General features: G+C 40.6%; 2 protein-coding genes across 5 annotated transcripts in view; one reads left to right on the forward strand and one right to left on the reverse strand.

Annotated features, from left to right (window-relative positions):
* Window positions 1-458, reverse strand: part of LOC117418376 (protein cramped-like) — a 49,373-nt gene extending 48,915 nt beyond the window's left edge. The window contains exon 1 of the mRNA XM_059035656.1: window positions 258-458. The gene's annotated coding sequence lies outside the window, so the exon portion shown is untranslated. The remainder of the gene's footprint in view (window positions 1-257) is intronic.
* Window positions 459-10,591: 10,133 nt separating this feature from the next.
* LOC117417609 (jupiter microtubule associated homolog 2-like) lies at window positions 10,592-22,755 on the forward strand. 4 transcript variants are annotated; one of them, XM_034029748.3, is made up of 5 exons: window positions 10,592-10,746; window positions 14,423-14,571; window positions 19,860-20,059; window positions 21,698-21,740; window positions 21,861-22,755. In XM_034029748.3, exons 1-5 carry the CDS (start codon window positions 10,691-10,693, stop codon window positions 22,004-22,006), a joined length of 594 nt encoding a protein of 197 aa, XP_033885639.2. In that variant the 5' UTR covers window positions 10,592-10,690; the 3' UTR covers window positions 22,007-22,755. The 4 variants fall into 4 exon arrangements, with proteins under 4 accessions (XP_033885639.2, XP_033885640.2, XP_033885641.1 ...); XM_034029749.3 differs by having other exon boundaries at window positions 21,864-22,755; XM_034029750.3 differs by having other exon boundaries at window positions 19,860-20,002.
* Window positions 22,756-22,976: the final 221 nt, after the last annotated feature.

Here is a 22,976-nt window from a genome sequence, read left to right on the forward strand (position 1 = left end):
CAACATCCACAAAAGTACACGACTATTATCATGTAACGTTACAGTATGTGTCTCACTAAGGTTCTTTCTGGGTGTGTGTATCTGTTTCTATTTCTCTCACGATAACTGGACCTGAAAGAGAAGTTCCGGTCCTGTCACAGTTCTGTTCAGTCACTATCCAGTTTGTTGACACCGGTTAACGCTTCGACCCCACAACCTCGGTATTTGATTATTGTGCTGTTTGAACGTATAATATTTGAAATCCATAGCTTTCCTACCCTTGCTGTGAAGGCTTTTCCTCTCCTTGACTCGCAGCTCTCGTATACAACTGACTAAACTGAACCGATTTCCGCGACCCGCTCAGTCATCCCCAGCAGTGCGTGCGCCGGCGCACTAACCACAGCCCACAAACAAAATCTGCTATTGGCTGCTAAACAGCTGCCGCCAGGGCAACGACTAGTTGGCCAATCAAATGAAGCCTGCCCATACGTATGATTAACCAGTCGGATCCCCACTTTCATTCATATCATGGATGTCCCTGGCTACGCCCCTAGGGTACTGATTGGCTGATAGCTCCAGCATGGCAACAAAGGAGACTGACAACCAAGCTGGTCAATAAGCGAACGTGTTCGGAGCATGGCACAGGTGTAGGCAGGGTCCCCTGATTCAGGGGTTCCCAAACTGTGGTCCGCGGCCCAAAGGTGGGCCTCGACACAGTCCCGGGTGGGCGGCGGGAGCAATGACATTTTATGTGTTTTGTTCTATTAATAGCGAAAAGCAGGCGCCGCCGGCTGCTGTAACTAGAAAAATAAAGTGTAGCAAGGCAGTATTGGCGGACTGTCAATCAAAGCAGAAATGAACAAATCAGAGCTAGCAGATTGCCTACCCGTAGGCGGGATGTTAAGGTCATGTGATCGCTCTGCTGGCAGATGTAAACAGTGTATTTTATACAATTACAATATGTCGAATCCGCTGCCAAAGAATACGTTTTGCAAAGTATAAAGAACAAAAAGGCAGCTACAGGAGTTTGAATGCATTTGTACCGTGGGCTCAGTTTTGAGGTGCTGGAATGTTTTGTTTTTTTTTTCTTTTGTAGAAACGTTTTCATACTAACTTTTGTACTTGATAACATTCATTTAAAAATTCAATTGATGCCTATGGTGAATACGTTTTTGTGACAAATTAGCTACAGTATTAACATTTAAAATATGGAGTACTTTGCTGTATGTTTCAATATTAACTAAATCAAGTTATTAATCAAACTGATAAATCTATACCGGTAATTGATTTTTTTTTTTTTTGTGGATATACTGCTATTTTATTGATTACTGTCTCGTTCACAGTCATCTTAAAATAACGCTAGAATATGTTTTGTTGGAAAATAGTAATAAAAAACGTTTTTTGACTAATTGAAATTTTGCTACAGATGGATTTATTTTCATAAGTTTTCTTTTGGTTAAGTGACGCAGCTTTTTTTTGGTGGGGGGGGGGGGGGGGTTGCAAGCCAACTGAATGTGTTTTTTCAAGTTGTTTTGGTTGTACAGAGTGGCGATAAAAGTAACTTATGCAAGGATCTCGTTTCCTTCTGTAGTGTGCACATTCGTCTTTTTTGTGCATGACAGTTCAGCGTGAGAGGTAACGGCTGGACGTTTTAGTCACACAGTGTTCAGAAATTAGGATTTAAGAGTTATGTTTTTGTGCACGTTGTACTGGTTTTACTCAAAGTGATTCCTGTTCAGGTATTTATGAATGGGAATAATAAGAGACATGCACTTCTTTCTTGTTTGATGACCAAGAAAAATAACTGCATTTCTAAAATCTTCAATTATACAAAGGTACCTAATTTAAAGGTTTGATAAAAACTGCTGTTTAGTTTTTGCAATTTTATTTACTAAAATTAAAGTGTTTCACAAAAATGTTATTTTTACTCAGTGCATATTCAATATGATTTCCATCTTTCACAATATTTATTCAGATTAATAAAGGACAGTTTAGATTAGGGTTATTTATAATGTTACAGGTTTAAACATATAAAATGTTTTTAATTTGACATTTTCCCAAGGAGTGTTAATAGTGGGCCGCAGTGCCTAATGCAGCTGAACAGGTGGGCCTTGGTTTTTTTTTTTTTTTTTTTACAAAGCAATAGGTCGTACCTTAAAAGCTATAGTTTTTAGAAATCAGATCCAATAGTTACATTTTGCCCCGAATATTTATTTATTTGCATTTTTATAGCGCTATACCACAATCATACCATTTAAAAAACATACTCAAACAACAGTATAATAAAAATATATATACATATACACACACATGCATACATAGATAAATATACTTACATACACACGTCCATACATCCTGTGATCTCAACGTGCGATTCAGAAGATACAGTGTCAGTAACTCCTGCAAATAACTGGGTGCTAATCCATTCAGGGCTTTATAAGTTAACAACAAATTCTTAAAATCAATTCTATACTCCACCGGAGCCAGTGCAAATAGGCCGAAACAGGGGTAATGTGTTCACTTCCTGGTCCTTCCCTTAGTCAGAATTCTAGCGGCTGTATTGTGAACAAGCTGTAAGCGAGAAACCACCTGTTTTGGTATACCAGAGAAAAGTGCATTGCAATAGTCAATTCGTGATGAAACAAAGGCATGCATTAGCCTCTTGGAAATAATAAGTCTAGCTTAGCTATATTTCTCAAATGATCAAATGATACTTTAGTAATTTTCCAAATGTGATTCTCAAATGATAGATCAGGATCAAAGATGACCCCCAAATTCATCATTTCTAGTTTTAGTTCCAACGAGAGACTGCTAAGGTCTAGCTTATGTAAACTGATATTCTTCAGTAGATGCTGTGAGCCTACAAGAATTCAATATTAAGAAGCTCTGTGACATCCAGCACTTGATGTCAGCAAGGCAAGCAGCTAATAGCACCCCAGTAGAAGGATTGCCTGGATCCAAAGACAAGTATAGCTGAGTGTCATCTGCGTAACAATGGAAATTCATTCCATGCCTGCGGATAATATCACCTAATGGCAGCATATATGAAAACAACAAAGGACCCAAGACAGATCCCTGCGGAACACCACAGGCAACTTCTGACAAATCCTACTTAATTTCCGATAGAGAGAAAGCGAAACCTACCAGAAAGATAAGACCTAAATCAAGATAGCACACCTCCTGACAAACCCACTACACTTTCAAGATGATTCAATAGAATGGAATGGTATCAAAAGCAGCACTAAGATCTAGAATTAAAATTGAAGGAAAGCCAGAGTCAGAGCTTATCAAAATATAATTTACTATCTTAACAAGGGCCGTCTCGGTGCAGCACGAAATCCAGACTGAAATTTCTCAAATACAGCATTACCAGTTAGAAACTTGTGTAATTCATTAGCAACAACTCTCAGATTGGATATTGGCCTATAGTTGCTAAGGGCTTTAGGGTCGAGGTTTTATTTTTTGAGCAAGGGCTTTACCACTGCAACCTTAAATGCAGAGGGAACTACACCGGAGGAAAGTGATTCATTCATAAATGTTAAAATGCGTGTATTGAGAAGAACAGAGTTCCTCGCACCAAGTTATCAGCGAAGCGTGAGAATTGCCATTGTTGCAATTGTTTGCAGACCCCGGGCACTTTTACCCACGCATATGTATATTACAGGACATCCGAGTTTAATGACAATTAACTTGTTTTGTCAACATGGAAATATACTAGGGAACGCACTTATTGTGACGTCTATATCATTTACAGACGTGCTCAAATTTGTTGGTACCCTTACAGCTCATTGAAATAATGCTTCATTCCTCCTGAAAAGTGATGAAATTAAAAGCTATTTTATCATGTATACTTGCATGCCTTTGGTATGTCATAGAATAAAGCAAAGAAGCTGTGAAAAGAGATGAATTATTGCTTATTCTACAAAGATATTCTAAAATGGCCTGGACACATTTGTTGGTACCCCTTAGAAAAGATAATAAATAATTGGATTATAGTGATATTTCAAACTAATTAGTTTCTTTAATTAGAATCACACATGTCTCCAATCTTGTAATCAGTCATTCAGCCTATTTAAATGGAGAAAAGTAGTCACTGTGCTGTTTGGTATCATTGTGTGCACCACACTGAACATGGACAAGAGAAAGCAAAGGAGAGAGTTGTCTGAGGAGATCAGAAAGAAAATAATAGACAAGCATGGTAAAGGTAAAGGCTACAAGACCATCTCCAAGCAGCTTGATGTTCCTGTGACAACAGTTGCAAATATTATTAAGAAGTTTAAGGTCCTTGGAACTGTAGCCAACCTCCCTGGGCGCGGCCGCAAGAGGAAAATCGACCCCAGATTGAACAGAAGGATAGTGTGAATGGTAGAAAAAGAACCAAGGATAACTGCCAAAGAGATACAAGCTGAACTCCAAGGTGAAGGTACGTCAGTTTCTGATCGCACCATCCGTCGCTTTTTGAGCGAAAGTGGGCTCCATGGAAGAAGACCCAGGAGGACTCCACTTTTGAAAGAAAAACATAAAAAAGCCAGACTGGAATTTGATAAAATGCATATTGACAAGCCACAATCCTTCTGGGAGAATGTCCTTTGGACAGATGAGTCAAAACTGGAGCTTTTTGGCAAGTCACATCAGCTCTATGTTCACAGACAAAAAAATGAAGCTTTCAAAGAAAAGAAGACCATACCTACAGTGAAACATGGAGGAGGCTCGGTTATGTTTTGGGGCTGCTTTGCTGCGCCTGGCACAGGGTGCCTTGAATCTGTGCAGGGCACAATGAAATCTCAAGACTATCAAGGTATTCTGGAGCGAAACGTACTGCCCAGTGTCAGAAAGCTCTGTCTCAGTCATGGGTCCTCCAACAGGATAATGACCCAAAACACACAGCTAAAAGCACCCAAGAATGGATAAGAACAAAACATTGGACTATTCTGAAGTGGCCTTCTATGAGTCCTGAGCTGAATCCTATCGAACATCTATGGAAAGAGCTGAAACTTGCAGTCTGGAGAAGGCACCCATCAAACCTGAGACAGCTGGAGCAGTTTGCTCAGGAAGAGTGGGCCAAACTACCTGTTAACAGGTGCAGAAGTCTCATTGAGAGCTACAGAAAACGTTTGATTGCAGTGATTGCCTCTAAAGGTTGTGCAACAAAATATTAGGTTAGCGGTCCCATCATTTTTGTCCATGCCATTTTCATTTGTTTTATTATTTACAATATTATGTTGAATAAAAAATCAAAAGCAAAGTCTGATTTCTATTAAATATGGAATAAACAATGGTGGATGCCAATTACTTTTGTCAGTTTCAAGTTATTTCAGAGAAAATTGTGCATTCTTCGTTTTTTGTGGAGGGGTACCAACAAATTTGAGCACGTCTGTATATTAAATGATTTATTTATGTTTTAAAATGTAACATTTGCCTGCAAAAAATATCTTTTTTTTATATAAATATAAAAAAAAGGTCTGGCATGCGTGGGATTTGAAATTATAACCTTCAGTTTGGATGCGTGGGGTGTTATTGTCATCAGTGCATCAGTGCTACATGATTAGTTGAGACAAGCAGTATTTTGAAAGATGAAGTCAGCCAGCTGAGAATTCTCGGGACTTTGTTTTATTTTGTTTCAAAGAGTCCAAATGGAGGTGGGAACCTATTTCAAACAGGCTCCGTGCTACAATAAAAAAGGTCTGTTGTGGGTGGAGGGACTCTGACTGTACTAATGGTGATGGAGCCCAATGTGCTACTAGGGATTGCTGCAGTTTTAGAGGATGAAAGGGATAATGTGGCTGCCCTTCCCCCCTCCCCAGTATGAAATCGGAGCCGAAGGTATACCCCACCGGTGTCTCGTCAAAGGGCCGCCTGTTTACACTAAGAGCAGGTGCTATGAAGATAACGAATGCAGAAGGCTACGATATTGTATTTATGTGATGAAGTTAAAGAGGATTTAGAGTCAAGCACCACTCACAGCCCTGTCATGCTTTGCCACGGTTGTTTGTATGATATCCTATTATACAGTCACGTGTTATTCATTTTCATAAAGTGCAACCGAGTGTGGAGGATATTTTATGCCAAATTGAAAAATAAATAAATAAGTAAATTAACAAATAAACACATTTTTTATTTATTTATTTATTTATTTATTTATTTATGTATTCATTTCATTTTAATTTTGGCATACAATATCCACCAAAACCGAGTACATGAAACTATAATTTAATTAATACAGAATATATTTACAAAATAGGCTACATTAAAATGTGCTGTCTAACTCCTTTTTCTTTCTCTCTCCTGACTTGCTTTATTATTATGTTCTATTAAATGTATCTTCTGTACTTTCTCCATATCTCCTGAAACACGCGCCTGTTTTGTTTTTCTCCGCATTTACTACCTTTCAATCACACCTGTCCATTGATTGAAATCCTGAAATGACGTAAAAACTTTCATTTGCATAATTAACATATACAGTAGGTTTCTCATTTTAATACTGAATAGTTATTCCGCCACCTTTATGTAAATTGCACCCATTCCAACTGTCAGAGAACAGCAGAAAAGTGTTTCATTTTATGATGCTTTCTGGATGAACTCGACTATCTACTCTCCTCCCTCCCCTCTCTGTCTACCCTGACTGTCCTGCTGGGTGACTTCAACATCCATCTCTCCAACCCCAGCCACTCTGCTGGATTCCTCCCTCTCCTTCACTCCTTCGACTTCTGTCTCTCTCCGTCCCCTCCTACCCACAAAGCTGGCCGTCAACTGGACCTCACCTTCGCCAGGGCCTGCTGCCCCTCCACCCTCTCTGTCACCCCCCTGGACCTCTCTGATCACTATTTCATCTCTTTTTCTCTGTCTCTCCCCCCTCTCCCTGCTCCTCCTACCCCCACTGTCACCTCTCGCCGTAACCTCCGATCTCTCTCCCCCTCTGTCCTTGCCTCCACTGCTCTCTCTCACCTCCCTCCTATCGACTCCTTTTCACAACTCTCCGTAGACTCTGCTACCTCCACCCTCTTCTCCTCACTCACCTTCTCCCTCGACTCCCTCTGTCCCCTCACCTCCCGACCTGCTCGCCCCTCCCCTCCCCATCCCTGGCTCTCCTCTGCGCTCCGCTCGGCAAGAATCACACTGCGATCTGCTGAAAAGAAATGGAAGAGAACCAAACTCCCTGCTGCCCTAGACCTTTACCGCACTCTCCTCTCCTCCTTCTCCTCTACTCTCTCCTCTGCTAAATGTGCTTATTTCCAATCTGTAATCCAAGCCTCCACTAACAACCCACGTAAACTATTCTCTACCTTCTCCTCCCTCCTAAACCCTCCCCCCTTCTCCTCTCTCCTCTATCTCCCCTGATGACTTTGCCTCCTTCTTCTCTTCTAAAATCTCAGATATCCGCAAACTCTTTAACACCCCCTCCTGCTCCAACCCCTACACCCACTACATCCCCTACTAACTCGCCCTCCTTCTTCACCTTCTTGCCCCTCTCAGACTCTGACCTCTCCTCCCTGCTCCAGGGTCACAAACCCACCACGTGTGCCTTGGACCCCCTCCCCACTCACCTCTTTCAAGCTGCTGCTCCTGCTCTACTCCCCTTCATCTCCTCCCTCCTCAACACCTCTTTACTTTCTGGTATCTTTCCCTCTGCCTTCAAAAAAGCCTCTATCACTCCCCTCCTCAAAAAACCTACCCTTGACCCCACCTCCCTCCAGAGCTACCGTCCTGTCCCCCTCCTACCCTTCCTCTCCAAAACCCTCGAGCGGACTGTACACCGCCAGCTCTCTGCTTTCCTGTCCAACCACTCTCTGCTTGACCCTCTCCAATCTGGCTTCCGCTCTGCTCACTCCACTGAAACGGCCCTCCTGTCTGTCACCAACTCACTTAAGTGTGCCCGAGCTGCCTCTCTCTCCTCTGTCCTAATTCTCCTCGACCTCTCTGCTGCCTTTGACACTGTTGATCACTCTATTCTACTATCATCTCTTGCTGACCTGAGGATATCTGGCACTGCTCTGGCCTGGTTCTCCTCCTACCTCTCCAACCGCACTTACCAGGTAACCTGGCGTGGAGCAACCTCCACACCTCACCCTCTCTTAAGTGGAGTCCCCCAAGGGTCAGTCTTGGGTCCTCTCCTGTTCTCTCTCTACACCCGCTCCCTGGGCCCCCTCATCGCATCCTATGGTTTCTCATACCATTTCTATGCTGAAGATGCTCAGATTTTCCTCTCCTTCCCCACCTCTGACTCCACCATCTCCTCCCGTATCTCTACCTGTCTGTCTGCTATTTCCTCCTGGATGCACTGGCATCACCTCAAACTCAACCTCTCTAAATCTGACCTCCTTTTCTTTCCCTCCTCCTCCCCCTCCTCTGATCTCTATCTCTGTTCCTCTGGAATCTACCACACTCTCTCCCTCTTCCTCAGCTAAGAACCTTGGAGTCACCCTGGACCCCTGCCTCTCTTATTCCCAGCACATCTCCACTCTGGCACGCACTTGCCGATTCTTCCTGAGCAACATCCGAAGAATCCGACCCTTCCTCACCAACTATGCTACCCAGCTCCTGGTCCAGGCCCTGGTACTCTCCCGCCTAGACTACTGCAACTCCCTCCTGGCTGGCCTCCCTGCATCCGCCACCCGTCCGCTCCAGCTCATCCAGAACTCTGCTGCCCACCTGGTGTTCTCTCTGCCTCGCTTCGCCCACGCTACTCCACTACTCTGCTCACTCCACTGGCTCCCGATCACCGCTCGCATCCAGTTCAAGACTCTTGTACTAGCCTACAGATGCCTTGACCAGACTGCACCCAGCTACCTCCAGACCCTCATCTCTCCCTACACCCCCACTCGACCTCTCCGCTCCGCCTGCACTAGAAGACTAGCTCTACCTCCGCTACGCTCCCCTGCCTCCAGAGCCCGCTCCTTCTCCACCCTTGCTCCGCAGTGGTGGAACGACCTTCCTACAGATGTCAGGACTGCCCAGTCCCTGACCACATTCCGGCGCCTCCTTAAGACTCACCTCTTCAAACAGCACCTGTAGAACTCCTCTGTTTGTATCCTGGGACACTATCACCCTTCATTTAAATGTGCTTTATTTTGCTCTTATCTGCCCCCTATTTTACTGCATTTAATCCTGTACTTCAGAATACTGTAATCTGCCAAGTGTTTAACCTGTAGTATTTTGTATTTAATCATATCCTGATGTAACTATCACTATTTAATCATATCCTGATGTAACTATCACTATTATCTGCTGTATTATTGAATTGTGGTTTGTCACACTTGAACAAAAGGTATTGTATTTCTTGCTCTTATTGTATTACTTGTATTGTAACACTTGAAATGTATTTGCTTATGATTGTAAGTCGCCCTGGAAAAGGGCGTCTGCTAAGAAATAAATAATAATAATAATAATGATGCAAACAACATTCGGGATAAGAGTCGGGTTAAAACAGACAGAGACAGCGAGTTTCTGAATGTTGAAAGACCTTTAATATCAGGGCCACAGTGTCTGTCTGCGTTACAAACGTGACTTAAGCAAGCCTGTCAAAGTGATCAGTGAAGCCATGCCTGGCCGCTAGGCAATTTGAATTTTGCATTGGCAATTATTTGCACTGCGCCTATACTTACATCTACCCCTAAGTCCTTGTTTTATGCTGTCACACATACTACTGTGTAAGTATGTAATACATGTGGCATTCTGACTCTTTCAAATCCATTTGTTCAATAAATGCACAGGAACTATGGTGTTAAATACGTGATTTGTGTTGGACAGTGTGACAGAGAGAGACGGGATCTGAACTGTAAATCTCCCTCCCGGCCAGAGAAGGCGCTGTGTAAGGTTGGTTGTACACTTTCCAAGGATGAGGTCGGACTGATGGGAGAGAGGATGGTAGGAGGTAGAAACCCAAAGTCGGCCATCTTGGGGAGGTCGCATAGCAACAGGGTTGCAAAACAAATCCATTGGGATCAGCTGTGGGGTTCGCGGCGAGTCGATAGACAGGGCGCCCTGATATAATTGCAGAGATGAGCTGAGCAGCATTCCCTACAATTGGTGGTACAGGAGTGTTTTATTATTTGTGGATTGTTTCTGGCAGAATAAAAATACACCGAGGGGTTTAATAATTGCACGTGCTGGCTGGACATTAATTGATTAACCCTCACGCACCACTCACATCCTGACAGACCCGTATCGCTGCTGAAAAGTTTGACCAGTAATACAAATAAAGTCAGGGATACACAGTGTAACTCCGCACTGCAAAACGCGAGTCTAAAGAGTCACTCCAGCACAATGTCCCATTTACCAGTCTATCGAAAATGCTGGGCATACTTAATGTATAGCATAACTGTATTTTTAGATTATATGTTTCTATAATACTAAGTTTAGTAAATCTGTAAGGTTCATCTATATATTGAAACATACTTTATCTGTTGTATCATTGAGGCAGAGCGTACGCCTTTAGCATGGAATGCCCCAGAAATATATTACTGATCAGCTCACTCCAGCGCAATGAAAGGGGGTGAATGACATCACAAATAACAAATCATAACGTTGTTCACGACAATGGGCGGTGCATGTCCGGGGTTTCACAAATGAGGTAACAGTAAAGTGTGATTGACAGTTGTTATGGTTTCGCTCAAGGGAGTAGCCAAGTAGGCAGAATCAGTTATCTCGGTAGCAGAGCGGAGAAGGGAGACGTTGTGGTAGTGCTCGAGTTGGGGGGGGGAAAAAAGCAATAATGACTTCAACTAATATGTTTCAGGGTTTGGATACCAGCGCAAAATCCAGTTCCAGGTGAGTGAAACACCAAAGCTCACCTGTACATTTTGGAAACATGGCTATTTAGGATCTTAAGCTTAATATAATAGACCACGTCAAAGCGGACGGGGCAATGTTACTTTCCCATTCCAGGCCTGGTCAAGTTCAATCCAGTATAGCTTTCTGGCAATATTTGAGTTTTTTTTTTTTTTTTAATGAATTAAGATGTGTGATTTGTGACTTTTTTTGTCGTAACTGACTTACAATAATCTCAATATTGTTCGATAATTACCGACATGGTACGGGGCAGTTACTCAGTCATCTTTAATTCACCGACTGCTTTTATTGTCTTAAAACGTTTTTTTTTTTTTTTTTTTTTTTTTTTTTTTCCTTATTACTTTGTGATTTATTAAAGCAGTGACGTAATACTTTAGTCGTGCGGAAGTTTCTGTTCTAAGGAAACTAGTACTCGCTAGCTGTTCACACCGACAACATTACGGCTTGGTGTGTACGGCCTTTTGTTCTGGTGTTTTTTTTTGGGGGGGGGGTTGTGTTCATTGTTCTTATTTCTTGTACGCGTAGTTTTAATTTAAAGTTGTGTTTAGAAACCGACATGTTGTAGAGTAGTGTGTCCAAGCTACGGTACATATTGAAAATAAAAACTGCTTTATGTCATAGAACAGTGAAGAATGTGAGACTACCTAGGAAACCGAGCGCCAAGACGTGTAGGCTGTGCCTTGCCCTACTTACAGCTGTGTTCCAGCTATGCTAGTAGTGCTGCTGAGATGGCGATGTGTGTGCAGTGACCTCCCTTTCTGCGCAGTTCTGGAAGTAAAGCGCTGTTCATGTCTCCGCAGCGACGGGACGAATCTCTCAATAGAAAGTGCAGCGTCTCAAACAGTTCACTAATTCTTCTTCCTCCTCTTTAGCCTCAAGATGTTTTAATTGAGTCGCCATCATAGTTTATATTGGAATGCACTCAAAGGGGTTTGCTTAGTCTCCCAGAAAAGTGCCCCTTACTAAATGTAATACCTTTTTTTTTGTAATGTAAATTATAAAAAGAATGTGTAAACTAGGAACTGTCTTAAACAAACATTCAGGATTCATACTGTGCTGTAAGTTTGAACACGATTGAAGGACACAGCTACTTTGAGCCATTCCATGTAAACTGACAAGCACCCTTTTATTTTTTTTGAGCAGATTAAAACACTTTAATTTAGGACTTATTATATGGCCTGTGAGTTTAAATGTATTGTACAAAATAATTCCATAAACCCTATCTCCTGTGCACTTACGTTTGTTATTTGTTTCTGTCCTGTATTTGTATTTTAAAACATCTGGTGCTACACTGTTAAAGAATCTGTTCCCAAGTCATGCTTTCAGTTTGTGTTGTACTTGCCTGGTCATTTCACCTGACCCCACCCTTCAGTAGCTCCCCCTATTTACAGGCATGCTTTCAGCAAGTAACTTGCTTTGACCTAGACATCACTGCTGAGGTGAAATGACTGAGGTGTAACAGATATCCTAAGAATAAGGTATACAAAACTGTAGTGCTGGGATGAATGCAGGATTTTCATGTTTGGATATTCGCTCATAATCTAAATATTTGTTTGGATATTCGTTCACTTTGAAAAAGTAATAAAAGCCATTATATTGCTCTGAACGCAGGGAGACAGTCAGCATGGTTTTAGGAAAGGGAGCTCGTGTCTAACTAACCTGATTGACTTTGAGGATGCAACATCGACAATGGATAATTGCAAAGCATATGACATGGTTTATTTAGATTTTCAGGAAACTTTTGTCAAGGTCCTGCATAAAAGATTAATTATCAACTGAACGCAGTAGGGATTCAAGGAAATGCATGCACATGGATTAGGGAGTGGTTAACATGTAGAAAACAGAAAGTACTGAGTAGAGGAGAAACCTCAAAATGGAGCAAGGTAACCAGTGGTGTACCACAGGGATCAGTATTATGTCCTCTGCTATTCCTAATCTACATTAATGACCTAGATTCTGGTATAGTAAGCAAACTTGTTAAATTTACAGACAACACAAAAAGAGGAGTGGCAAACACCGTTGCAGCAGCAAAGGTCATTCAAAGTGATCTAGACAGGATTCAGAACTGGGCAGACACGTGTCAAATTACATTTAATAGAGAAAAGTGTAAGGTACTGCATGCAGGCAATAAAAATGTGCATTATAAATATCATATGGGAGTGTCACAATGCTGGCTGAGTGGTGACACGTCAGACCCGGAAGAAACAGACACACAGTGAGGTTGGGGAAGCTGAGCACTTGGTTGTGCTTAGCATTTAATAAACAAAATAAGCGAACACAAAAACAGGACACGGCACTTCACGCCAAAATAAAGAGACAAACAAAACGTACTAACACACAAAACAAACGGACGAACGTTTAAACAAGTACCGTGCTGGCACTTCCAGCACGCTGTAGCAATTGTTATTTCTAACCTTTTATCTCCTCTCTCTCTCCCGTTCTCCACTCACGAACACCCAACCCCGAGTGAATGAAACGTGCATTTATTTATACTGTTGTGCTGGGATTCAATTACTAATTAATTATTCACTTGAATCCCAGCACGTGAATTAATTACGTGCAACCTTGTGCTTAAATACAATTATACAATTTAAATACCACGTGAAACACAGACCCGTTTATATCCCGTGTACCATCTCTATACACCAACATTTACATGCAACACGTAACATACAACATATAACACACAAATGCACACAGGGAGATACTGAAATTGCAGAAGGAATCCATGAAAAAGACCTAGGAGTTTATGTTGACTCAAAAATGTCTTCATCTAGACAATGTGGGGAAGCTATAAAAGGCCAACAAAATGCTCAGATATATAGTGAAAAATGTTGAATTTAAATCAAGGGAAGAAATGTTAAAACTTTACAATGCATTAGTAAGACCTCATCTAGAATATTGTGTTTTGGTCACCTCGCTACAAAAAGGATATTGCTGCTCTAGAAAGAGTGCAAAGAAGAGAGACCAGAATTATTCTGGGTTTAAAAGGCATGTCTGGAACCAACTCCCCAGTAATGTTGTTGAAGCTGACACTCTGGGTTCCTTCAAGAAGCTGCTTGAAATTCTGGGAACAATAAGCTACTAACAACCAAACGAGCAAGATGGGCCGAATGTCCTCCTCCTCGTTTGTAAACTTTCTTATGTTCTTAAATGTAACACGTTAAAATAGAAAAATATCCCAGGAGTAAAGAATGCGTTGTGTAGGACTTACTGTACTCCAGTGAATTAACTACAAAACAAAGGATGCCAAATAGCAGTTCAAGTTAAATGTTTTGTTTATTCCCAAAGTAAATAGTACGTAAAGTTGACACCACACATTTTTATTTTCTTTTATTTTTTCATTCCTTGCCGTCGCTGTTTCTTCACAGTAAACAGTGGCCATCGACACGTTTTCATAAAGTAATAACATGAGGTTTACTTGTGCCTTTTTGTAGCTGAACAAGCAAATGAAAACTGAAATTCAACTTTAAACACTTCAAGTAAAACAAACTTGGAAATGTCATTGTAAAGTGAAGGGGGAAAAAACTGTTTGTTTCTCGTTTATTACATTCCACATAACAAAGTCAGAACAAAATATATATAATATATATAGTCTATATAAAAATCACCTTAATCACAATGCAGCAAGCAAACTGTACTCTTTTTGTTGCAGGGTGCTGAGGCCGCCAGGAGGGGGCTCCAGTAACTTGTTTGGGAGTGCGGAGGAGAACGCCAGTCCAAACAGAACCCACAAGATGGCCTCCAGTATATTCGCAGCCCCGGAGGCGCCCCAGAGCCACCCCAAAAAGACCAACCCACCAGGTGAGCGTGGATTCTATATTCCTTCATGTCCAGTGAGTCACGTTCTTGAGTTTCAAGTGGTGTTAATGAAGGTTTGGCAACTTCTTAGTTCTCTGAAAATAGACAAACATGTTTGTCGGTAACAAACATCCCCCATCGTTACAGCTGCAAACTCAAAACTAGAGCCATCAGTGTGTCGGCTATGGCATGCACTATATCAACAGTGTGTACAGATAGTAGAGAATGAGAATTGGCAATTAAATGTTTAATCACAGCTTGAGAGGTCGTTCTCCGCGCAATTTGATATATCCCTAGAATTTGATATTCTCAATAATTTATACTAAGTAATGGTAACACCAAGTTTCATTAAAATTGGATAACAGTTCTCTAAAACATGGAAAATGGCTTCCATTATATCTCCTTTGAATGGGAATTCTAGTGAAGACATACTGGTATTGTAGTTCAGGGTTTGACATTAACCATGGCCCAGCAGCCCGGGGACGGTAGTTATGATGCACTACAGGCCCACCTGGGCCAGTAACATTTAACTGTATAATGTATAAGTGTAGTGCACATGGCTTCAGTTTCATGAGCCCAGGAAAATGTGCCAGTGTGCCAAAAAGCTGAAAAAAACATTTTACAAGTCCCCCTCCGATAACTGCGGAATTGAACTAGTCGGAACGTTATTTGTTGTACAGTCAGAATCTGAGACTACATACCAAAGTGCTATTGGTAACTCATTCCCACGACATGGCACATTTTTACAATTCAGGGTTTTTTTTTTACAACTAAGCAACCAACTGCACCAATAAGCCAAAAGTAAAATGTTGAAATCAATGATAAAGAAATTATAAAAATAAAAAAAATGAAGAAACAAATTTAGAGTGGCGTGGAAGAAAGATGTAATCTGGCTTCATGATGACAGTGAAAAAAATATTGTGCTCTGTCTTGTTTGCCGTCAGTTTCCCAGACCTGCAGATAAAACAAAAGCTTTTTGGTTGGAAATTCAACATTTAGTTGCCCTCACATCCAGTCTCACAGCAATAGTTCACAAGGTAGCAGGTGTTTGTCTGCTGTGATTGTAGCAAAAAAAGGTGCACCGATGGATACCCATATATGCCCCATGGAAGCTGGACAACAGGATTGAATCGTCAAACCTTTTGATATTAAATACTATGTGTTCAGGTCAGAAATGCCATTCACAATCTTTCCAGGAATCTGTATCAGCAGTAGGATTGGTGCTGACTTGGGAGAAGGCTACACAAGTGACAACGGTCTGAAAAGGATTGTTATTATTTTTGTTATGATTTATTGTTTTAATAGTGTTTATTATTAGAATTGGTATAAATCAGTTAACCTTTTAGCATTGCTGTGACCATAGGGTAACAGCTTAGTTGCGGGTTTGCTTGTGAAAAAATCATTTGTACACATGATTTTCACCATACAAAACTTATGCATCCTGTCTCTTAACTGAATTCGACACCACGCTTTACTTGTAACTCAACACTTATTACTGGTACCAAAGGACGTGCATTTCAGTACATTTTTATGAACGTTTAAATGCTATGCAGTGTCAGTGTTTAAACCACATCTACACATACTCTTTATATTACACTCTGATGTATACTGACAGCCCTGGTTAGTATTTTCCAAGTAAAGAACCCCTAAATAAGCAAATAACGTTTTAACATCGTAAAGACTTAACTAAAAAGGAAAAAAAAACAAAATGCACACACCAAATTTTTGATTAGTTGATTAACCGGTAGAGGTAGTGCTCTTATAGCGGCTGTCCTGCATGTAATACGAAACAATCAATAGAATCTAAAAAAAATAAACAGAAGCCCAATGGGAATTTGGTCTTTTTAAAAGCATTTGTATTATTATTTTTATCTTAGTAAATGGCTCTCTTTGTGTTTGTACTGCACTATTGAGATGTACCTGTGCTGGCCCTGTGGGCACAAGTGAATAAACTAAACTAAAACTTTTTTTAAAATTATATTCACAATATAAAACACAGATTACAAAATCTATCAAATGCACAGATTCCAATACATTGTTATATTAACTACTGTTCAGGGATCGGTGCCACAAACAGGAAATCCATTTATTTATTTATTTTTTAAATATTCCCTTCTACAAATTGCATAGATATCAAGGACATTTTTTTTTTAAACAAATGATTTGTGTAAAAGTGTACTGGTAAATTGAAAGCCTAAACATAATTAATTTACACTTACACGTTCTCCTGAAATAGTATTGATAAACAACTTCCTTTTAAAATCGTGTTCTACGTATTCACAGTCGCCATCTAGAGTGAGCTGTTTATTAATATTATGGATGTTTGCTTTCTACTGCATTCAGTAACTCCATCCACAGTCATTCTGAATGTTTTCATTTCAAATGGTGAAGCATTGAACTTGTGTTTTTGTGGTACAGCAATTTTGTTTGACATTTATTATTTACATACCATGGTTTTCTCGTTCGGCTCCTCAAAATAATTCCAAACGTGGCTTTGCCTCGTTCCTTTGTTTAGAGATGCAATTTTATAAAAAATATTACAAATCAGAAAAAACGCTTTTCTTACCCCGTGTGTACTGAACTATACCATGCCCACTACTGCAGGAACACACAGTGCACCAGTTTTAAATGTTTCAAATTCCCTTCCGTAAACTTCCAGAACCTCTTACAAAGCCATTGCCGCCCTGGACCCGGTTCAGATGTTTTTGGCTCGAGGGCATTGAAGAGGGCTCCTGAGGGGTGCACCTGGTAAAGGCACTCCGTGTGGAGTACAGGATGCGCCCTATAGCCTGGAGGTTGCGTCCATGCTGTTCCACTGCCGACCGTGGATGGAAGTTCCCGGGGGGCGGTGCACAATTGGCCGAGCGCCACCGTGGGGGGGAGGGCGTAGGTCATCCAGGATGTCCTCGGCTGACCGCGCACCAGCAACCCCTGTAGATTGGCCGGGCGCCTGCGGGCCTGCCTGTAAGTTGCCCAGAGTTGCATGGTCCGCCAACTCTGGTCCGCCACCGGGGGTGGCAGCGGTGAGACAGTTTGAAATGAACAATAATTGGGCTTACCAAATTGGGGAGAAAATACGAATCCAAATAAATTAAATAAATAAATAAGAGGGCATTGAAGATACTAGAGCTACTTGTCAGCAGAACTTTCAAAGCACGTGTTTTTGCATGTGAAACAAATCGACAATGCTTGATTTCTGTGTGAAACTAAGTTGTTTATTATTGTTTTTGTTCACCAAGTTAATTCTGTATAATGTACATTTGTTAACTTTGCTATTTAAGCCATCAAATTAGACAGTACAAGCCAATACCTAAAAGTATAGTCAACGGTTTGTGCACAATTTGTGGTTGGATTGTTTTCGTAAAAACAACACTGTAGACATTTTATTAATTCTTATTTTAATTTAACTATGAGTTGTTCTGAGTTTGTACAGTACTGTATACTGACTGTAATTGATTCATTCACTTCAGTTTTCAACCGTTTTCATAAGGACGTTTAACTGAAAATAAACTTGTAAACGTGTGAGTTCTGTTACTTGTATGCATATTAATGTCATGCCTCGTGCACCCGTGGTTAACTCGACACCACCACAGTGATAGAATGGTGAACAATCGAAAGGAACACTGCACGTTGAGATTAATTTAGAAATCACAAGACACAAGTATTTCAGCTTGGAACCGTATTACAAACGTGGAAGGCTTTTGCTTCAACAGAGCAGGGTGGCGGTCTTGCAAATGCTTCTTGTTATATTGCTGCCTTTGCCTGGGAAAATAACTCCATAAGATATTGGTGGAGTTCTTCACGAGTAAGACTGGCTGATCATCACCCTCCTATTTACAGGCCATCTCCAGGACAGTATTAGGGTTCAGGCAGTGGCAGGCCTGTTGTAGTTCTGTACTACCCCTTTGATATTTCAATTCTACGTTTTTGTGATTAGAATGTAACCCTTTAGCTTTCTGAGCATTTAACTTTGGCCCGGATTTAACAAGGTCTTTGAACCACAGCCCTTTTTATTTTACTTTTTGCAAGAAATGCTTCATTTTGTTTGACGACAATAATAAATGTGCCTCATGATGGCCTTCTCTTTTTATCCTTCCTTGCTGTAACTGCTTCCTTTTCTGAATCTGTTTCCTGTCTCCTATGATTATGTTGTTACTTTAAAAATAGCAACGATGTAATACTTAAACAGTAACTGAATGTCTGTACTCCCTTGTTTGTAGCCTCATTCTGCTCAATGGTTAATCTATGCAGCTGATGACTGCAATGAACTCAGCATGTTTATATTTTAAACATTTTGCAAATGTTGTGTCTGGAATTGGTGACTACACCTCTCTACGTTCCCTCTAAGACTTTCATTTAGTTAGCCACTGTGGCTAAAGTAACAACATTTTTAAGCCACACTGAGAAAACTTTAGCCCTTTAACAATACTATAAACAAGTTATAAACGTTTATATAAACTTATATAAAAAAAGGCACAGCAAAAAAAAAAACACGTAAAACAGGAATGCGCTAGAAGCTGATCAAAAGGGAGTTGATGCTTGTTTATTTCGTCATTACAGTGCATTTGCTATAAGCTGTAATACACACTGGGGATTCACTTACTTAAACTAAAAGAACTGAAGAATCTACAGTAAAAGAAAAAAGTCAACTTCAGCAAAGAGATTGCAATCCCTTGTTTTTCACTTCTGTAAAACACTTTCAACATTTTGACTCTCCGCCTTCAATCAGATTGTCGTTGTCATCTGGCTGAAATCCAAAATAGTTCCACACCAAGCTTTTTTCGCTGACATTCGCCATTACTTCTACAGTAGTTTCCCAGAAGGCGCAGGGTAGTTGGTCACTTCCGCTAAGAGAAAATGAGTAAGCTTAGTTAATGTTGTTTTTAAAGCACACAATTAAGAGTATTGAAAAACTGTGATACTTCGATATTTCTTTTACCCCGATATTAAGTATTGTAGGGTTTTGGCATCATGATATTCCGTAGGTATCGATATACCATGGGAAACTAATAAATAGTAGTTTAGACCTTCTGATTGATTGCATTATTTTACATGTGCTGGAGTTTGGTGGGTCTGTCATCTCCCTGGTTATGCCTTCTCTCTTCCTAGATATTGAAATCACATTTGCATGTGCCTGTCAGTTGGAATTGAAAGCTGCATGGATATGTGTTGATTGTTGCTTGAGAGAACAGCCTCCACACACATCCAAGCAGCTGTTTCTTCACTTGTTTCACTTTAAATGGTAAACTAGCCATGTGGCAATGATGTCAGTAACGTACCTCTGTCTGCAGGCGGCAAAGATAGCGGGATATTCGGAGGGGCACAGCCGAGCCAGCCTCCGCAGCACCCCCGTCCTTCCGCAGGAAAGACCAGCAACATCTTCGGAGATCCAGTGAGCAGCTCCACCGCACCCATCCATCCCAACAAGCCAAAGGTGGGACAAGCAGCAGAACACACTCGCTCACACATAAGCTATCAAATTCCCAGTGCTGTAAGTGGGTCCCTGGCGCTGCTGGGAATGATTTTTGTGTGAAGTTGGCAAGGTTGGTTTGCTGCATTTTCATTGATTGTGACAGAGTATACAATACTACAGAAGAGCCAGGGAGACTGCCAGGAATGAATCCGCTCACTCGATAGTGCTGATTTAATAAGTACTACAACTCAATGACAGGTGAAACGTTTCCACTAAAGTCTAGTTGAAATGTTTGATTTCTTTTAGTGTTTGAGGAATAAATCCTGCAATAAGTGATGCTCTTCTGTATATCTGTACCATCAAGGCTGTGCTTCACAACAGGCTGCATACGAAGTTACACTTTGCACAATATTCCATTATTCATATCATAGTGCAGTCCTATGACGTTATAAATTAGTTTGAATTTACCAAGACAAAGCAATGTGCAGCCCCTGCAGAGTTTATTACTCCTTTTTAAAATAAATTTGTGGCCCAATTGTTAGGGTCGATTTCACCAACGTGGATCAGCCACTAACCTGGATTAAATCAACGTTTATATTTTAATCGTGTTGCACAAAACTTTAAACCAGGTTGTATATGTAATCCTTGTTTAAAATGAATCCAAGGTTAAACATGTCTTAATCCAAGATTAAAATATAATCACATTGCACCACTAATTTTAATCCAGGTTTACATGTCTACAAATTAACCCCTGCATACTAACAAACTTTAGTGGCCTTAAATTAATGCTCACTCCAAATGTATTGTCACCAATAAATTAACACTTTCTGTAACTTTGTAGCTTTTTTGTCTTGAAACATAATGTACAACAATAAAATATATTAGACTTTTACTTTAGGTAGCCTATAAACACTTTCGCACTAAAATATATATTTTACAGTTTACGCAAAGTAAAACAAAGCTATTCTTGCAGTTAATTGATATTCTGAATGAATGCAGGACGACCCGGTCGGCATAACTAGAGGTCGGGTTAACAGTTGTAGGAAAGCCACAGGCTCCATGTGGGGCCTATTTTGTCGCTTTTTCATAATGAATTTAAAACCTCATCTGAGCAGAGAAATAGTATATAATGAGTAAAATTAATGTAATGTAATGTTTTCTTATGCTTGAACTCGCTGCACTAAACTGAGTTTTATTTAATCCGTACATTCAACCCTTAGTTGTAAATTCTAGAAAGAACTAAATGTAGGTGTGTATTGTATAAACAAGAACTACAAACAAAAAATATATTGCAACAGACAGATTTCCCAAATGCTATGTCTGCAACCTGTGCAATAGAGTAACCCACTTGACCCCTACTTTGAGAGCCCCTGCCTTAGGGACCCCTTTTTAAACCCTTTTTTCTGATGAAACCTTAGATATTTTCACCTATTTACATACACCGAGACACATGCATTCAAACCAAAGGTATCCTCTCAAACAGAGATACATCACAATCGTAAGATATCCCCATCGGTAACTAGTTTACAAGGGGCAGCTTGTTAGTTAAATCTGTGCACTGTGGTAGGAATCAAATGTATTTCAAGAGATCAGTGAGCAATTGGATTGTTTGGCTCAAATGAATGAGGGTCTCCACTTTGTGAAATTGGGTCATTTTGAAGTTGTAGCAGCGGAATAGAAATGGGTGCCACAATGACTGTACCTCTGCTTTTACAGGATACCAACATCTTTGCCGGAAAATCAGCCGAGAAGGAGAAAGGTAAGACCAATATCTCTTATTTTATACAGGTAGACGAAGGATACATGTCTCTTTAATGTTCTAGATCTTCTGATAGGACCACAAGTGAGTTCCTGAGCATGAGCACTGTTTCTTTTTCAGCAGTGGAGTGTGTGGTGCAGAAGAAGCAGGAGGCAGCTCCTCAGCCTAGTGTAGATGAGCACGAGCCCAGACTGGGCCCTCGACCCCGGGCTCACAACAAGGTCATCCAGCCTCCTGGGGGAAAGTCCAGTGTCGTCTTCTACTAACGAGAACCAGCCACTGCCTTTGCTCGCTCTCTCTCTCTCTCTCTCTCTCTCTCTCTCTCTCTCTCTCTCTCTCTCTCTCTCTCTCTCTCTCTCACTGTGTTTCTGTATCCCTATGCCTTCTCTTTAGTTCTGTGTGACCTAATAAATGTAATGTAAAGAGCAGGTTTGTGAAGCAGTTGGTTTCTGCCTGCCTGCGTGTGACCCCGGGAGGGTGGAGGCAGGTTCCTCAGGTCATGTTCTATAGTGAAAGGACCTGCTGTAGCCCTGCTGGAAGGGAGTCTGCATCGCCATCCCTGTCTCCTTCATCTTCCCCCCAGCGCTGAACAATCCAGTCTGAACAATCTCATTCCTCTCTTGTAGTCTGTTCAAGGATTGAAGCCCTAAGCAAGGACTTTATTCTTAGTTTTTTTGTTTTGTTTACCATTGCTGGTTAGACACAGAGTGTGGTATTAGAAATTAAACTGCAAACACATTAAACCCATAGGACAATGTAAACACTGTTTGTTTGTTAATTAAAAAAAAAAAAAGAATTAAACGCAAAAAAATGATTCTTTGTGGTAGGGTGGTTCCTTAGTTATGTTGGGGGTTTATTTGTCCAATAGCAGTTCCTGTTCTCTGTCTATCGAAGTGCCAGCCTTTACTTTGTGTGCCTTTTTATAACATACAAATGTGCCTGGCTGGCACAGAGTAAGAAAAACCTGTTTGTTATGTGTGCTGTGTATCTCAATAAACTCCTGTGTTTTGATAAACATTTTTTTAAATGCTGACATTTTTCATACTTGAGAGTCACTTTAGTGCTAATGCTTAGCTGTGTAGGCAAATTTCATTGTATGGTACATTCATACAAAGGTTATTGTCTGTCTGTGTGTGTAATTTTTATATATATATATATATATATATATATATATATAATTTTAAATAAATAAATAAACAAACATTACATTAATGCAGCAGTTAGGGTTGAACTCAT

The sequence above is a fragment of the Acipenser ruthenus genome, chromosome 13 (assembly GCF_902713425.1).
Source record: "Acipenser ruthenus chromosome 13, fAciRut3.2 maternal haplotype, whole genome shotgun sequence".
NCBI lineage: Eukaryota > Metazoa > Chordata > Actinopteri > Acipenseriformes > Acipenseridae > Acipenser > Acipenser ruthenus.